At 32.6% G+C, this 16,994-nt stretch overlaps 1 protein-coding gene across 1 annotated transcript; it reads right to left on the bottom strand.

Annotated features, from left to right (window-relative positions):
• Window positions 1-1,038: 1,038 nt before the first annotated feature.
• On the bottom strand, window positions 1,039-6,710 carry LOC124920996. Its single transcript, XM_047461592.1, has 15 exons — window positions 6,520-6,710; window positions 5,782-5,928; window positions 5,577-5,688; window positions 5,366-5,497; window positions 4,130-4,234; window positions 3,574-3,657; window positions 3,359-3,474; window positions 3,118-3,219; window positions 2,923-3,036; window positions 2,780-2,836; window positions 2,245-2,311; window positions 2,042-2,095; window positions 1,581-1,655; window positions 1,455-1,490; window positions 1,039-1,355 (listed from the first exon to the last, which is right to left on the bottom strand). Exons 2-15 carry the CDS (start codon window positions 5,799-5,801, stop codon window positions 1,263-1,265), a joined length of 1,167 nt encoding a protein of 388 aa, XP_047317548.1. The 5' UTR covers window positions 5,802-5,928; window positions 6,520-6,710; the 3' UTR covers window positions 1,039-1,262.
• Between the last annotated feature and the right edge of the window lie 10,284 nt (window positions 6,711-16,994).

Below are 16,994 nucleotides of genomic sequence, written 5' to 3'. Positions count from 1 at the left end.
ATATTTTTTTGAAAATGTAATTAAATTAGATGAAATTTTATTTGGTATACAAAATTTTGACAGGTTTTTATATTTTGTGTTGACCATTTCATCCTTTTTTTTATTATTTTTATTTTTTAAGTTGTATTTATTTTCTATTTTTTTATTGATTGAAATTGGTTTATTATTATTTAACATATATAATATATGCTAATTTATTTGTAACTATATTTATTTTAGCTAATATTTAATATATTTATAAAGTAAAATCAATTTTTTTTTTCTCCCCTTTTTCACTCTCAGATCTTATGCATATTATTTAAATGAATAAATATTATTAAATTTGTTAATATATATATATTTAAAAATATTATAAAAAATTATTTATTTAAATCAATCTCAATAAAATATTAAAAAAATAATTCTTCAACATTCCACTAGACATACTTAAATGATATAAATATATTTTAATTAATTTTGTTTTAAAAAATGATATCATCCAGATTCAAATTTAAATGAAATAATATCTATTAAGAGTACTCATCTATTAATGAGCTAAGCATATATATTTTCATAAGATCTAAAAATCAATATCACATATCACCACAAAATTTGATTCTTTTGAATCAAATTGTCCTGTTTATGATGATTTTTATTTTAAATCAAATAGAAATGGTGCGAGAATGATAAGTCTCAATCTTATCATGAATACTATAAATACAATTAAATATATAAAATTACTAATATATTTATTTATTATTTTATAATAATATAAAATTTTAATATATTATAATATGTATTATATTAAAAAATCTGTTTACATAATTTTACTATATTATAATATGTATTATATTAAAAAATTTGTTTACATAATTTTACTATATAATTTTTTTTATTATTTTAAAAATATTTTATAAACAGTGACTCGTAAGAATACTCTGAAATCAAACCGGACGGATATTAAAAATATTTCCGAAATAAAAACATGACATGACGAACATGATAAATACATTCTCCGCCTCATTGTCATCACTATTGTATACTTATAAAGCATGAAAATGTAGTAACTGACATTTTTACTCTATGAAACATGAATGCTGTGTATGAGTATATCTGACTACAAGAAGATATACTGCTCAAAACAACTTTAGTTACTCCATAGCCATAAACCTCATATAAGAGAGACATAGAATACAAACCAGAACAAAATAATAATGTACAAGATGGTTGGTTGGTTGTTGGTAAGGATTATATATAAGTATGGGGAGAAGGTCAGTGAAATCTTATCCTTTTCCAACTTGGGATAGGTAAGCTTTATCTGCATCAGCCAACCGATCCTGAAATTGGCCCCATTCATTTCTGCACCTTTCTCTCACCTGTGTATTCAAATAAAGTCAAACTCAATCAATGAATCAATGAATGAACACAACCAATTATTAGTTTTCTGCTCTGCTCATGGATACAATTATACATACCCCTTCCCATGGAGCTTTCCCATTCTCAGCATCACCCTGAGAATATACATACATACATACATAACATATTTATATCATATGAAACGATCTCGAATCCTTGATACAGAATATACATAGTTGTCTCACCTGACTCCCAAGTGAAGGAATTACTTGGTGAATAATCCACTGTGAGTCAACAACACCAATTTTCTCATGTGCAGGCTGCAGCGACAGCGATCCGAAATCAATTTTGGGACACTCATGATCATGGTTATAAATTATAATGATATAAAATACTCAACAGGGGAAGAAACCTTTTTTTATTTCCTTATTTGGAAAAGGGTAGGGTCCTCAATATAATATAATAAGTACGTTTGAGCAAAAAACAATACCAAAAGCAAACAAAGAGTAAAGAAAAGCAAAAAACAAGCAGATATGACAAGGAGCCAAACAACAACAAAAGAAGAGACTCGGACAGAAGAAAAGATTGTAGATTGGATAGTGGGTTATTTGGAAATAACCTCAAATTACCCACATCAAACAAGACCTATGTTTTGTTGCATGATTTTTTTTGTTATTAAGAAAACGAATTCAGACAGAAGAAGTACCTCTACACATCTTCTGAGGGCAAAGTCCAGCCCCCAACCATGTATCAAATCATTCTACAGCCGGAGAAAAATAAATGTTAGTGTACCCAAGGATTTAAACCCAATCTAAGAAAAGATACATAATAATATTTTGGAATCTGAAATGACATGAGATAATCTAACATATACAGCAAATACACATTCAAGCAGCAAGAAAATCAAACCTGAATCATATGCCACACACACCGCCAAGCCTCCCGAGAAAATACTGGTGCCATAATCTCAACAAATCTATAGGATTCAGAAAGTATACAAAATAATTATAATCCTTTCATAATTAGGAAAACCAGCTCACATAATAGCACTATCAATTCAATCTAAATGCTTGTCATCTGCGAACAGATCTAATACATATATAGTTTAACCCATATGAAAGAGGAATCTTCCTCGCAATTGCACCACCAATAATTCTGATAGCATCATAAGCTGCTAATCGACAGTTCTTCAAGCTTGTCATTAAATATTCTTTCAAAAATATTCAAAGCAATCGTATAATAACATCTTATTGTTTTGTGGAAATTGCCTTGGAAAAAGTCCTATCAAATGCTCTTTCCAAGAGGTTAATCAACAATAGCAAATGTTGGATTTATATATAATGCATTATCATGTAGGACAGAGAATGGAATTTTATGGATAGCTAACAAAATTTCATATATGCATTTCAAATAAGCAAGGAAATGTGTGAGTGTGAGAGAGTACGCAGCACAAGGAGGCAAATGTGGATCACTGCACCACCCTGGCTTCTCTTCTGTATCCCTGTTACCATTTACAATGGAAATAAGAAAAGAGCAGTAACCTAAGTTCGGCCAGGAAGCAAATATTAATGAACTAGCAAAACATACTTGTGAACTACTCGATCACCTCTCCTTTTAGTCATTTGCCATGTCAATCCATTATTAGGCTCAAGGCCTGGTTGAGAGATCTCCAAACCATATTTCCTCACTAGCTGAATGTATCTACAAATTGTTATAAGAGAAATAAATCACATTACTTATTGACACTTGTGAGAAAAAAACAAAAAGATAAATGAGACCCACTTTTCAGCATTAAAGTGTTCAACACCAAGATCTTCATCCCAAATGAAAATATAGTCATAAGCTGCCACCACATCTGGATGCAGAAACCTCTTTGCATACCACCTGGGAAGGGTGAAGTTAATAGATTATAATGGGCAACGTACTACCACAACAGGAAAAAGGTAGTGAATTTTAAAGAATGAAAACTTGTATTTTCTTAAGAAAGTTTTTGTTTTCATCAACCTTACTGAAGGAACCCTACCATTTTGTCTGTTTCCTTGCACTCACATGGATTGCTCTCTTTGACCAATCAAGCTCATCCCATTCACTCGTATGACCATCATAATGGAAAAGCATAATTTGAAAATCATCAGAGAACTGCAAAATTGTAAAATACATGCTTTATTCAGTATGCCTCCATTCTCCACTCTCAAGCAACACAGCATATTATTTAATATAAAAGATGGTCTACAATACCTTTTTAACTGCTGCGTCAATATTGCTCATCTGATTCAGACCAACTGTAAATGTTACCAAGTACTTTGGCTTCTTTTTCAGATCCTGAGTATCCCACAATATTCAGTGTCATGCAACCAAAGTATTACTCGAGTTAAAATCATGCAACATGAGGGTCTTGAAAATCCTCATAAAAAACAATCTGTAACTCAATTTAAATCTCAAGCCAAGGCTTAACAGCAAATTTATGGTAAGAAGATGGTTTTGCCAACACCTTTTGCAATCGAATAGAAAAGGAAAGATAGGCTGGATGCTGGTCTTTTGTGGTGGTGATAAGATTGTAATAGTGGCTTCCTTAGGGTTCAACCACTATTGGCGAAAACCAAAAATATAAGCGGATATAATGCAATTTAATGTGTGGACAAATTATTTTTGCTCTTGAACTTTGTTATGTTTGTTGGTCTGAGCAACATACATAAACAAGAGACAAACGAAGACAAATATGTATTCCATCAGTTTCTAATAGCAGAAATTAGCTCTTTTTTCCACCTTCAGAGAAACTATTCTGATCATTTACCTCACTTGGTTCACCCCATAGCCTTCGCAAATAGAAATCAGTCTCCGATACTACTATTCCGGGGGGAAGTGATTCAGCACCCCGAGGATTTGTTGGGACATATATCTAGAAAAAAAAGTGAGTTATCATTTACATGAAATATTAACATTATATTGATTATATTGAATAAGAATACACAGTGACAACATATGGAAGAGCTGGCAAATGGCAGATTATTCCTGGCCTAAAAAGCCATGGCCAACCTTTTAAAATCAATTTACATTTAGTTTTCAATCTAAAACAAATGTCAAATTATATGTTAAGAGGACACATAAAGTATAGATCAGAGATGAGAATTTTAAATAATTTCACAAAGCGACAACACGGTGCAAATTTCACAGCCAAACATTATTGGATATTGTTTTTCACACGGATCATAACCAAGATTTGCTTGAATTCTAAGTTTAACATAAAATTAGGTTTCAATTCCTTCATTTATTTGAAAGACAAAGGGGTGTCTGATTCTATAATGGAGGATAAGAATAAATAGACTTGAAACAATAACTAGTCTTCATTGCCAATGCAATTAAAAAGGCTCTACTTGACATGTTCACAAAACTATAATAAGACCTTCCACAATACCATTGTTTAATAGCAGCATACAAGAAAACTGAGCTCTATACTTTCACCTAAACAAACTAGAAAATGAGTGACCATCATGAACTGACACCAAAAGGCAGAGGCCTAGATCATCCTCAGTAACATAGACATTGATATTCTCTAGTAGGATTCTTCAACATGTGTATCCTATTATTATAGTAGATCCAATCAACACAGTCATTTTCATTCAATTCTTTCAGTTGTGGCCACGTGTTTGACAAGATAAAATCTATGGTCTATTGTTACTTCTATCCACTGTCTATACATCTCTTCCCCTTCTCTCTCCTTTCCATAAACACAACGTCTCTAAAAACATCAAGATTATATTCTTTTTAAGGCAATGCAGCATTAGACTCTAGAAAATCTTTGAGTTGAGTTTTAGTTCATCTTTTCCAGATAGAAAATACAAGTATCAGAACCAATCATAAGTTTCTCACCAATCTGAATCAATGACAGAGCGACCTATAAAGTTAACATAACAAATTCATTTATGATTGAAATCTGAGTTAATTCAAAAGCCCAATAAATTAAAAATCATAACAGAGTATCAACTATATCCAGATGGATTAAGATTAAAAAATCCCTTAAAAAATGTACCTTTGGCGAACCAGTATCATGTGAAACGCGAGATTCAGGTAAATCATCAGTCAAACGGCTTCGGATATATCTACGATGGTTATCGTGAAATGCTACATCAAGGGATGAGATAATGCTTGAAGGTAAGTTTATCTGCAGATTCCATCCCAAGTTTTAAATGATCTCTTCTCACAATAAGAATCTAACAAAGCAGTAACCATAGTAGTAGTACCTTAGTAAGAGAAACAGATGGAAATGAAACTCCAACAAAATATCCAAAAACCATTCCAATGAAGGTTGCGATAATAAGTCTGGCGCTGGTATTTGATTTTCTCAGAACCCCACTGAAGAAATAACAAGTTCATTGATGTGGTTGTAAACAAATAGAATAAGGGAGGAAAAGAGATGGCTTGACTAGGGTTTGATTATGTATATACCTACGATGTGCAAGTCCCATCTTGCAAAGTTACTCAACACGAAACTTCTTGCAAGGAGTAAAAGTAGCCTACTGAACAAAGCCTGAGGCAATTGATGGAATTGGTAACTTCAAGATTGCAGGCATAAGAACCAAAACTTATACTTTCCTGCCATCCATATCACATGATTGTGTCAAGAAATATACTAAATTCTAAATCAAACACTTACTATGACTTTTAGGATCAGTAGAACTCTACTAGCCACTAGGTCTCAATTAGCAATAAATGAAACTTCTGGTATTTGAATCTTCATTTTTTTCTCAATTAAAAAAGCACATACGATTTACTTTCTTGTTTGAATCTGTTGCATATATCTGATGACACAATCAACTAAAAATTATCACAATGAATACATAAATTAATTTTATTTTCCTCCTTAATAGAATAACAGTCTGTCTGAGACATTTCCAATAATGCATATATAGTTCATTAAGTTATTGTTTTCAAGTTGTTCAATCAAAACAATGGCGGATTTACAAGACTGAAGTATGTTTCCATGATCAGCATGAATCACGAGCGATCGCATCGAGAGAAACCTCTTTAGAAAAATAGTTGAAGTAATAAAAACTTACTGAAACTGAAATATAATCATCCATAGACTTCGAAATGGCGAAACAGCGATTGAGAAGCAGAAAAAAACAATGAAGAACTAAATTGACGTACTCTACATACAATCTAGAGAGAGAGAGAAGACGAAACCTGATTAGGTAGAGGGAAAATCCATTGAACAGAAGAAGAAGAAGAAGAAGACTTGCATATTTCTAAGATCTGAAATTTATTTATTTAAACCTTCAACAATACGACGAGCAGATCAGAGTCTAGCAAGTTCAGGCAGGGAGTTTTCAATCTTTTATTTTCGCCGTTCACTTTTTTTTCTTTTTTTTTTACCGATGATTTAGGTCGGCGGTTATACGCACTCTTTACATGTAATACCGCACCGACTATTGTCGCCATTGACTGTTGTCACCATTTCTTTTCGCGGCTATTCGTATTACTCAAGTTAATTTCTTGTTATTTTATTTTAATCCTCATAAATTGAAACTTAATACAGTTTAAGTCATTTTACATATTTTAAATATATTTTATTACATTAAAACACCAACAACGACAAATAATACATTAAAACAACAACAGCAAGCAAATAATAATAGAGAAATGATTTGTGCAAGGAATTTAAGGGAATTACATGGTCCAAATTCATTAAAAAATCAATAAATTTTCTCTTACTTCTCATTTTTGACACGTCATTTTCTCTGACAAATTTTCCTTTCTTATTACACCTCAAATAATAATAATAAAACATCAAAAATAATATATATATATATATTATATTTATTTATCTATCTTCAATTATATTAATCAAAATACTCTATTTTAAAAAAAATTATATAAATATATAGTTTAGAAATTTTTATCACATAATTAAACTTTTTTTAATTTTAATGCAAACATGATTACCTAATCAAACATCATTTCCCTTCTCAACTCAACTCTCCTCTCTATTATCAAAACACTAAATTTATTAATTACAATATTAAAAATACAAAATTACTTGGATGACCCTCCAATGACTCTAATCTCTTACTTTTAAGTCTCAAGTTATTTTTTAAACAAATTGTTTTTCAAATTTTGAGAAAGGGTCATCAATGACATTCTATCAATTTTTCCGTTAAACATAATGACATTGTTTTAAAAATCGTTTCGGTCATCAACCCGATTTTCTGGGCGAACTTCGGTTTGACCGGTCTTACCGGTTGAATCACTAGTTAGACCGGATTAATTTTTTTTTTTAGATTTAATATAAATATATTGGTACATAAATTATATATATATAATCGTTTAGTCATATAAAAATAATTAAATACGTGACAATTAAACTCAATAATTTATCAATTAAATTAATAACATTTCAAATAATTGACTTTATGACTTCAAATTGCTTCCTGCACAACAATAATTATAAAACTTATCAATTACTACAGCTTGATATTTTCTTATCCCTCCATAATAGTTGTATGAAGAAAAAGAAAAAAAAAAAAGTGAAATGCAGATCCGGTAAACGAAGGGAAAGAAATGCAGACGATCCGGTGATAGCCTTGTTTGATCCTGGTTGTTTGATCGAAAATGAATAATTGGAAATCGTATAATTTTTTTTTTTCAGTTTGATATATATTTGAAGAAGTTGAGGGAGAGGATTGAGCATTGGAGACTAGAACGGAAGCGGAAAAGAAAGAAAACGATCAAAGATGCAGTAATTGATTTGGAGGTTCTAAAATAGATATGAAAACTGAGTAGAGCTTCTGGAGGAGAGAGGAGAAATACTAAATGTAGTTCAGTTAAATCACATTTGAAACCTTTCCAACCAGAAATATTTGTTTTTGGTTTCCGGTCAATTCGTCCGATCGGATCGGATTTTGACCGGTTCAAAAAATAAGCGTATTGAAGTCATAATTCGGATTGTCTAATCAACCATTTTGCGGTCGGACCGGTTGGACCGTCGATTGGACCGGTTGGACCGCCGATCGGACCGCGTATGTTAAAACAATGTATAATGACACTAACTAAAAGTCATCCGACTATTCTGATCGTTGATTTTTGGCCGTTCAACTATTCTAATCGTCGATTTTAACCTTAAATTATTTGTTTGTACTAATATCCTCAAACTATCAAAATGCTCACTCATGATTTATAATTTGGTACGAGAATGTGTAATTTATTTTACAAATATAATAATGTAATTTTAAGTTATCAATGACCATTTTGTCACTTTTTTTCATCTTATTGACATTCCTCTATAAAAAAAAATATTTGATAAATTATAATAAAGCAAACAATTTATAAATTTGGCCAAAAATAATATAAATTACATATTATATTTGTAAAATAGATTACTCATACTTCATACCAAAGTATAAAAGAGTTACGAATAAACATTTTAATAGTTTTGGGCGATTAATATATAAATAAATAAAGGATTAAAAGTCAATAATTAAAATAGTTAGAGGGCTAAAAGTCAACTATTATAATAGGTGGAGGACTTTTAGTTATAAGGGTAATTAAGTTTAAAAACAAAATTGATAGAATGACCATAATGATATTTTCTGAAAGTTTGAGAGACGATATATTTTAAAAAATAATTTGAGGGCTAAAAGTAAGCATTGAAATAATTAAAGGGTCACCCAAGTCATTTTTCCATAATAACATAATCTCTATTTTAAATTGGGAAGAATGTCAATTTTGTTTACAAAGTTGGAGCGATGTATCAATTTTATTTATGAAGTCGCAAAATTCTATTTTTGTATATAAAGTTGTCAAAATGTTTCAAAAATAAATAAAATAACGGCATCCATTAAACAACAACAGTAATGAATTAACCCCGTCAAATGGTTGCCGTTATTTTATTTATTTTTACAACATTTTGACAACTTTATATACAAAAATAGAATTTTGCGACTTCATAAATAAAATTGACACATGGCTCCAACTTTGTAAACAAAATTGACATTCTTTCTATTTTAAATTATTATTTTTTATTTTATTATTATATATTAATACCTTTTTAAAAATTTATTTATAAAAAAAACTTACATTTTCAAAATTATCACAAATCATTATTTTCTAAATAATCCAAATTATTTATAAAAAAACAAACAAATCTAAACAAGCCCTTAAAGATCATTTGAAAAATCCGGTTAAGAACTAAGGACATAAATTCACATTTTACATGTTATTGTTTCATTTTTAAATATACATAACAATTTGCTAACATAATATTTGATTTTTCATATAATGTTTTAAAATTAAATCTAAAATACATTCATAAATAAATTTGAGAATCACTAAATTTTGTTATTACAATCAGGGATCTATATAAAAGTTAAGACGAATTTGAAAAAAATAAAAAATAAAAAAATAATATATAATTATAAATAATTGAATCAAGAGTGACAAATACTTAGTAAGTAGTAATTTTAATTATTTTTTTTTGTTGGACTTTAGTTTAGTTTAGTTTAGTTTAATATATAAAAAAAAAAAAGCATTCTCCAAATTACCATTTACCTTTTTAACTTTAATATAATGTATACGTTCAACCAAGATATTAATCAACAAATCATTACTAAACTTACTTCAGATTTTAAATAATGTTTCATATTATCTTTATTCAAAATAGAATAAAAATAAGATTAATGACTAAATCTTAATTATGCTAGTAACAAAAAATGACTAGAAACTCACATGTTGGTATCAAAAGATTGACCTGTACATTTTGAAGGCAGCCTGTCACCAATTAGCAACTGTCGTGTCGGTCGGGTTGTTTGTCTAAAGAATTATTATTATTACTATTAGTGTCCATAATAGCAACTATTACCGATTTTGAATTAGATTTTATTATTTTTAATTCAATTCGAATTTCCAATACTTTTATGACATAAATCATGTCATTCAATTTATATATCGTATCAAAAAAAACATTTAACACTTATTTCCCATATTGAGTTGGGCTAGAGTTTGATATTTTTTCCCCCACATGCCATATGATATGGTGTTGTTTCAATATATGGTGTGTACCAAGCAATTGCATTTCCAAAGAACTTGAAAAAAGAAAATCAAAATTTTCAGTTGGTAAAATACATAACAATGAAGAAGATTTCATTTGTTCTAAGCCAAACAAAAAGAATTAATAATATATATATAAAAGACGTTGACAAAGGAGCTGTTAAGCAAATAATCAAAATGTTTAAATCTGAATATCATGAAAAATATATATATAATAACTCTTAATTTAAAATGTCAGAGATGTACAACACACTCTTTTTTCCATAATTATCGTATAATTTTTATCTTAATTATTTTCTCTCTTAATTAACTTTTTTTTTTCTCCCATATTTTCTCTATATATAATATATATATATATTATTATTTTTTTCTCACTAATAATATTTTTTTTCATCAATAATCTTTATATCAAAATATATAATATTACATAACATATTTATTTATATATATAATAACAATATATATAATAACTCTTAATTTACAATATTTGAAGTATACAACACGCTCTTGTGATGACATATCACATATCATCATCTTGTGCCGCCAAATTATTTGCATCCTGATCTTCCAGTCATCATAGTCTTTTTTGAGAACATTGGGATCTTGTTTAGGTTGTTTAGGTAAGACATGATTTTAATATTTGCAGTAGCTTGAGAATAGAAAACATTGCTCTAATACCACTTGTTAGGATCGATGATAACAGTAGAAGAGGGGTTGAATACTGTTGTTCTATTTTTCACTTAAATCCGATTTTAATCATGTTAAGGATTGAAAATCTATTTTTATTCTTTAACAAATCGTAGCAAAATCTTGAACGGTTTCAAGTGCGGAAAATGCTTGTAGGATTTGAAGCGGCAAATGTAGTAATGAATGAAGTAGTAAAACGACGACACACGATTTTATGGATGTTCGGAGATAAAGCTCCTACGTCACCTCTTCTTTTGTTTCCAGAATGATTCTACTAAAAGACTTTGATTTGTATAGCCTTTACACAAACCCACTCAGATTACAGGTCTTAACACTTGCATGTTCTGAACTTCTAGCTATCACACTCTCTTCATTAGTGGAAAATGTATATTCACCGAGGAATATAACCGAGAGTGATTGAAAACTCTCGGAAATAAAGATTTCACTGAGAGAAGCACTTCGCTCTCGCTGAAATTTATTACAATCACGGAGAGCAGCTCTCCCCTCTCGTTGATAAGTCATAATTCCGAGGGCCATTGGTATCTGCTCTCGGTGAATTTCTAATGTGCCCTAAATCCGATTCTTTTCATTTCTTCCTTCTTCCTTTCTTCTTTCTATCTATCTTCTCCTCTCGCTTCCACTGGAGCGCGCCACTCGAGCAGGGATTCCGGCATCTTCAAGCGACATCTTCAGGTAAGTATTTCTCTCTGTTTCCAATTCTCCGTCGTTTCTGAAGCTCGCCGATTTCCCCGATGAACACAAAACTCCCAAGAAGAAGAAGAAGCTCGCTGATTCCGATATTGTATTTCCTCCATGCCAATTCGTTTCCTTCTTATATTTCTTCGTTTCTAGAATATAATTGCACTCACATTTCGAATTACTTTCTTCTATGATAACTAAATACTCCACATTTGAAGATATGCAAAGAATGTTTTTAACTAAATACTCCTCATTTCGACAATCAACTGTTCAAGCCCTATTTCAACAACCAACTATTCAAGCCCTATTTCGAAGGAACACATTGCAATTGGAGCTTCTAGGAGAAAATTAAGGTTATACGCCTCCTCTTAACTTGAATCTAATGTTTCGTTTCTAGCTTTAGCCCTGTCAGTTGCTTGATGCAATGAACAGTAGTTTTCTAATTTTCTTTTTGCTTTGCACATCCCTTTTAAAAGCTTCTCCAGTTGGTAGAACCTTCATTTATTTTACTTTTTGGTAGTTTTCTCAGCCTTATTTGTAATATTTTGGAATCAAAATCGATTTTCCAATTGACTGGACCAAAACTAAGTTTCTCAAATAATATAAAATGATCTCCGAGAGCCTTTTACTGCTCTCGGTGACATATATCTCTGAGAGCCTTTTTATGCCCTTGTAAAGACCCCTTTTTTCACTGACAAATATGTCATCGAGACTCTCCGAGAGCATTTATTGCTCTTAGTGACTATTATCACCGAAGGCTTTAGGGCTTTCTCTGAGGGTGTTTGCTCTCCTAAAACTCAATTTTCTACTAGTGTTTTTTGAACAGACGACTCTCTATTCAACTTACACAGTAAAATGATTATCAAAATGAGATGAGAGATTATCGCTTAACGTTCTCTAATATCGCGCAAGAAGATCGGAGAAAAATAACTAGAGAATCGAGAGTAAAAACCAGTGAATTCACTATTGTTCTATGATGCCCTTTTATCTTTCAGTCATGACAACGGTTGAATCCATTCTGTTGACACATGGCACTGTTATGTTTGTCGTACGCTTGACGTACGAGGTAGTGCGCAGACGAATTGAATATTTGTTAGTGTGTGGCATACGGGATTATAGTACGCAGGATAATGGAATATTCGTATATGTGACAATGGTACATTTTATCGTATTCAGCTAATGTGGAACTCAGCTGATGGAGAGCTATGCTGATAGCGCACTCAGTTGTTGGCGTAACACAGTTGTTGACGCAACACTACTAATGGCGAGTCTGCTTATGGCAACTCAGCTGTTGACGCAACAGTACTAATGACAACTCAGTTGTTGGCGCAACATAATTGTTGGCGCAACACTACTGATGGCAAGTCTGCTGATGGCATCCCAGTTGTTGACGTAACACTTTTGATGGCAACTCAGTTGTTGGCGCAACACAGCTGTTGGCACGACACTACAACTGACTACTCAACTATTAACGAGACTCTACTAATGGGCTACTCAGCTGTTAGCGCAACTCTTCTATTAGCGAGACTCTACTGTCAGTAGGGGAGGCCAAAAAATCTGATCTGAAATATCCGATTCGTTGATCCGGCCGATCCGATCCAATATTTTTACCGGATTTCCGGATCGGATACAGACGGGGGAAAAAATTCCGGATACCCGGAGCTGATCTAGTGATTTTTAAAATTTATTAAATAAACAATAAATTCAAACAAAAATATTATTAAATAAATATCTCTCTTCCTTTCTTTTCCTTCTCTCTTCTTTTCTTTTTCTTCCCGTTTCTCCTCCTTACAAACCAAATCTAAACAAAACTCAAAGATCTATTTCTTTTATTTGTCTTCCTATTTTCCAGATCTGTTTGTGAATTTCTCAAATCGTCATTAGTCATTGCCACATTGGAGACTTAGAGGAGCTGTTGTCACAAAAATGTTGGGTCACTTGGGTGGACTAATGTCTTTTTGTTTTAAAAAAAATATTAATTTCATTTTGGCATTTGAATTATATTTTGATATGTATTGCACTTATGAGTTGAATTATGAGATCCTTGATGAACAATTTGAATTTTATAGTATATGAAAAAAATTAAAAATTAAAAAAAAATCGGATCAGCGGGTATCTGGCTGACCGATCCGATCCGATTTGGTGTTTTCGGATCAGATAGTTTTTTTTTTTGGGAAAAACGACTTAGCGTCATTTCATTAAAAATTCTCAAAAACGGGAAAAACCACGAGTTTAAGAGATCATTCTAGTGAGTTTACAATGCTTAGCGTCATTTCATTAAAAATTCCCAAAAATAGGCCTAGAAAGATTTTGAAGTCGTAACATTCTGAATAAAAGCTATAAAGCTAAAAACGTAAATGAATTATCTGTTTACAATGTTTTCAATTCTAGTGAGTTTAAAAAACGGTAAATTCCAGTTCCTGCAGATATTCCAGTTCTGCTCCGTACTTGGAATTCTTCTTCACGTTCCCGCGAGGGCGCTGCAATCCGATACAATATCTTTCCATAACTCGTCAATGCTCCTACGGGTTCTGTCATATACCCTTGCATTCCGTTCTTGCCAAATGTTATACACCACTACTCCAAAGCCGCACTTGAACATGCTTGTTGCAAATCTATTTCCCTTGGCTTTGAGTAATGTTGCTTCTTTGATTTCATTTCATTCACTCGGGAAACTGATCAGCTCCAAGCTTTTATAGAATCTGTCCCAAAGCTCCGAAGCAATACAACAACTCCCGAATAAGTGATCTATGGTTTCTTCATTTCCTATGCATATAAGACAGCTCGCGTCCGGGATGCTCATATACTTACTAATACGATCACGAGTGTTGAGTCTTTTCCAGAAGGCGAGCCATAGGATGAACTGGTGTCGAGGGATAATCTTCGTTGACCATACAAGAGGAGCTCATTCTACTTTCTGCGCTTTTTCCCGGATTACCTCCCATATTTTCTTCAATACCAGCTTCCCATTGTCCTCGGCTTTCCATTCATGAATATCCGGTCTGTCGTGTAGTTGTATGTTACTTATATGATCAAGTATCATCTTTCCTTCTGGAATTCTTCTCAAGAGCAAGTTCCAATTCCCGTCTTTGATGTCTCTGATTTTCGCTTTTGCGCAGTCCCTTCTGATACGAGTATTTTGAAACTCCTCCTTGTCGATGATAGGCTGGTTTTCAAACCAAGGGTCGTGCCAGAATAGAGTGCATTTCCCGTCCCCTAGTCGGATGTCATAAAGATCTGCAATATCGCTTCTTAGTTTAAGAATCTTTTTCAGAGACCAGCTCATACCTTCATGAATTTTGCAGGTCTAGATGCTGGTTTCGTGTTTCATAAACCTTGTCTGCACTCATTTGATCCATAGTGACTCCTAATTGCGCTCCAAAGCCCACAGATGCTTGAAGGTTAGAGCCTTGTTCCACTCGATACAGTTCTTCAAGTCGATGCCTCCCTCGTCCTTCGGCTTGTAGAGAGCGGTCCATTTGACTTTCTTTCCTCCTCTTCCACTACTACCCCAGATAAAGTTTCTCATCAGCGTGTCGAGTTCCTTCATTACCTTCTTTGGAATGACAATTTGCTGCGCCCAATAGCCAACTATGCCCATAACCACGGTTTTGATAAGTTCGATCCTCCCTGCATAAGAAAGTTTTTTCGCTGCCCAGCCAAATATCGTGTTTTTTACCTTTTCAATCAGCGGCTTGTAGTGTGAGATCTCGATCTGCTTCGCAGTTAACGGAATTCCTAAGTACCTTATGGGAAAGCTGCATTCCTTGATGTTCATGATGTTGAAGTTGTCCTGCTTTGTTTCGTCCTTCACGCCTCAATAAAATGCCACACTTTTGCTTTCATTAATAGTTAAACCTGTTACCTCAGAAAAGAACGTTAGTGCAGCCCTAATAGTTTTAATGGAATCAATGTCTGCGTGCGCTAGAATGAACAAATCGTCAGCAAAGCATAAATGTGTTACCTCATCTACCTCACAGAATGGGTGAAAGATGTATGGACGATTCTTTCGGAACATCGCGAAGATACTCTCAAAGATCGCCATGATAGCTACGAAAAGGTAAGAAGAGAGGGGGCCCCTTGCCTTACCCCGTTTTCACCCTTGAAATAGCCTCTGTGGACTCAATTGACGCTAACAACAAAGTAGGATGATGAAACACATTGTATAATCCAATCGATAAAAATCATAGGAAAAGCAGAAACAACCAGAAAGTCTCGAATGACTTCCCATCTAACAGAGTCGAAAGCTTTCTTGATATCTATTTTGAAAGCCACTCTCGGGGATATTTTCTTTTTCCCGTAGCCTTTTTTAATAGGCTCTGCATGAGAAGAATATTATGAGAGATTGTCCTACCATGGATGAATGCAGATTAATTAAAATTTATTATTTTTCCTATTACATTTTTAAAACGTTTAGAAATGATTTTTGAAATTATTTTATAAATCACATTGCAGCAGGAAATTGGTCTGAAATCTTGTACTTTCTCAAGTACCGCAGTTTTGGAGATCAAGGTTAGGACTGCTGTATTCCATTGCTTTAACATCTTCCTGTTTTTGAAAAACTCCAGAACCCCATCAGTAACATCTTTACCCACAACCGACCAATTATCTTTGAAGAACTGTGCATTAAACCCATCAGGACCCGGACTTTTATTCCCATCAATACTAAACAGAGCTTCTTTAACCTCAACATTCGTGACCACCCTTATCAACTCGCGACTATTTTCTGCAGAGATTTTCCTATCAATAATTTGATACAAGGTATTTAGGTGACTTTGATGCTGCTTTCTTGTACCCATAAGCTGCTTATAGAAATCGATAGCCAGATCTTGGACACCCTTTTGACCCTGAACATATTCACCATCATCATTCTTCAGCCTGTACACATTGTTTCTCATGTTTCTAGCCTTGTATTTTCTGTAGAAGAAAGTTGTGTTTTTGTCACCCAACGAAAGCCAGCTCTGTCTTGATTTCTGTCTAACAAAATTCTCTTCAAGCAGACTCAGATTCCTGAAGTTTTCAAGCGCATATCTTTCTGTTTCATTGAGTTGTTCATCACTATCATCCCTTAATAACTTTTTCTGAACCTCTTCCAGTTCTTCTCTAGCAGCCAGAACTCTATTGGAGATATTGCTGAACTTCTTCTTGTCAAAGCTTTGGAGATGATTCTTCAGGAGCTTAAGCTTCTCAGAAACCCTGTACATGTTGGAACCTCTGACATCTGTTGACCA

Source organism: Impatiens glandulifera, chromosome 1, assembly GCF_907164915.1.
Source record: "Impatiens glandulifera chromosome 1, dImpGla2.1, whole genome shotgun sequence".
Lineage (NCBI taxonomy): Eukaryota > Viridiplantae > Streptophyta > Magnoliopsida > Ericales > Balsaminaceae > Impatiens > Impatiens glandulifera.
This window is presented reverse-complemented; position numbering and strand designations above follow the sequence as displayed.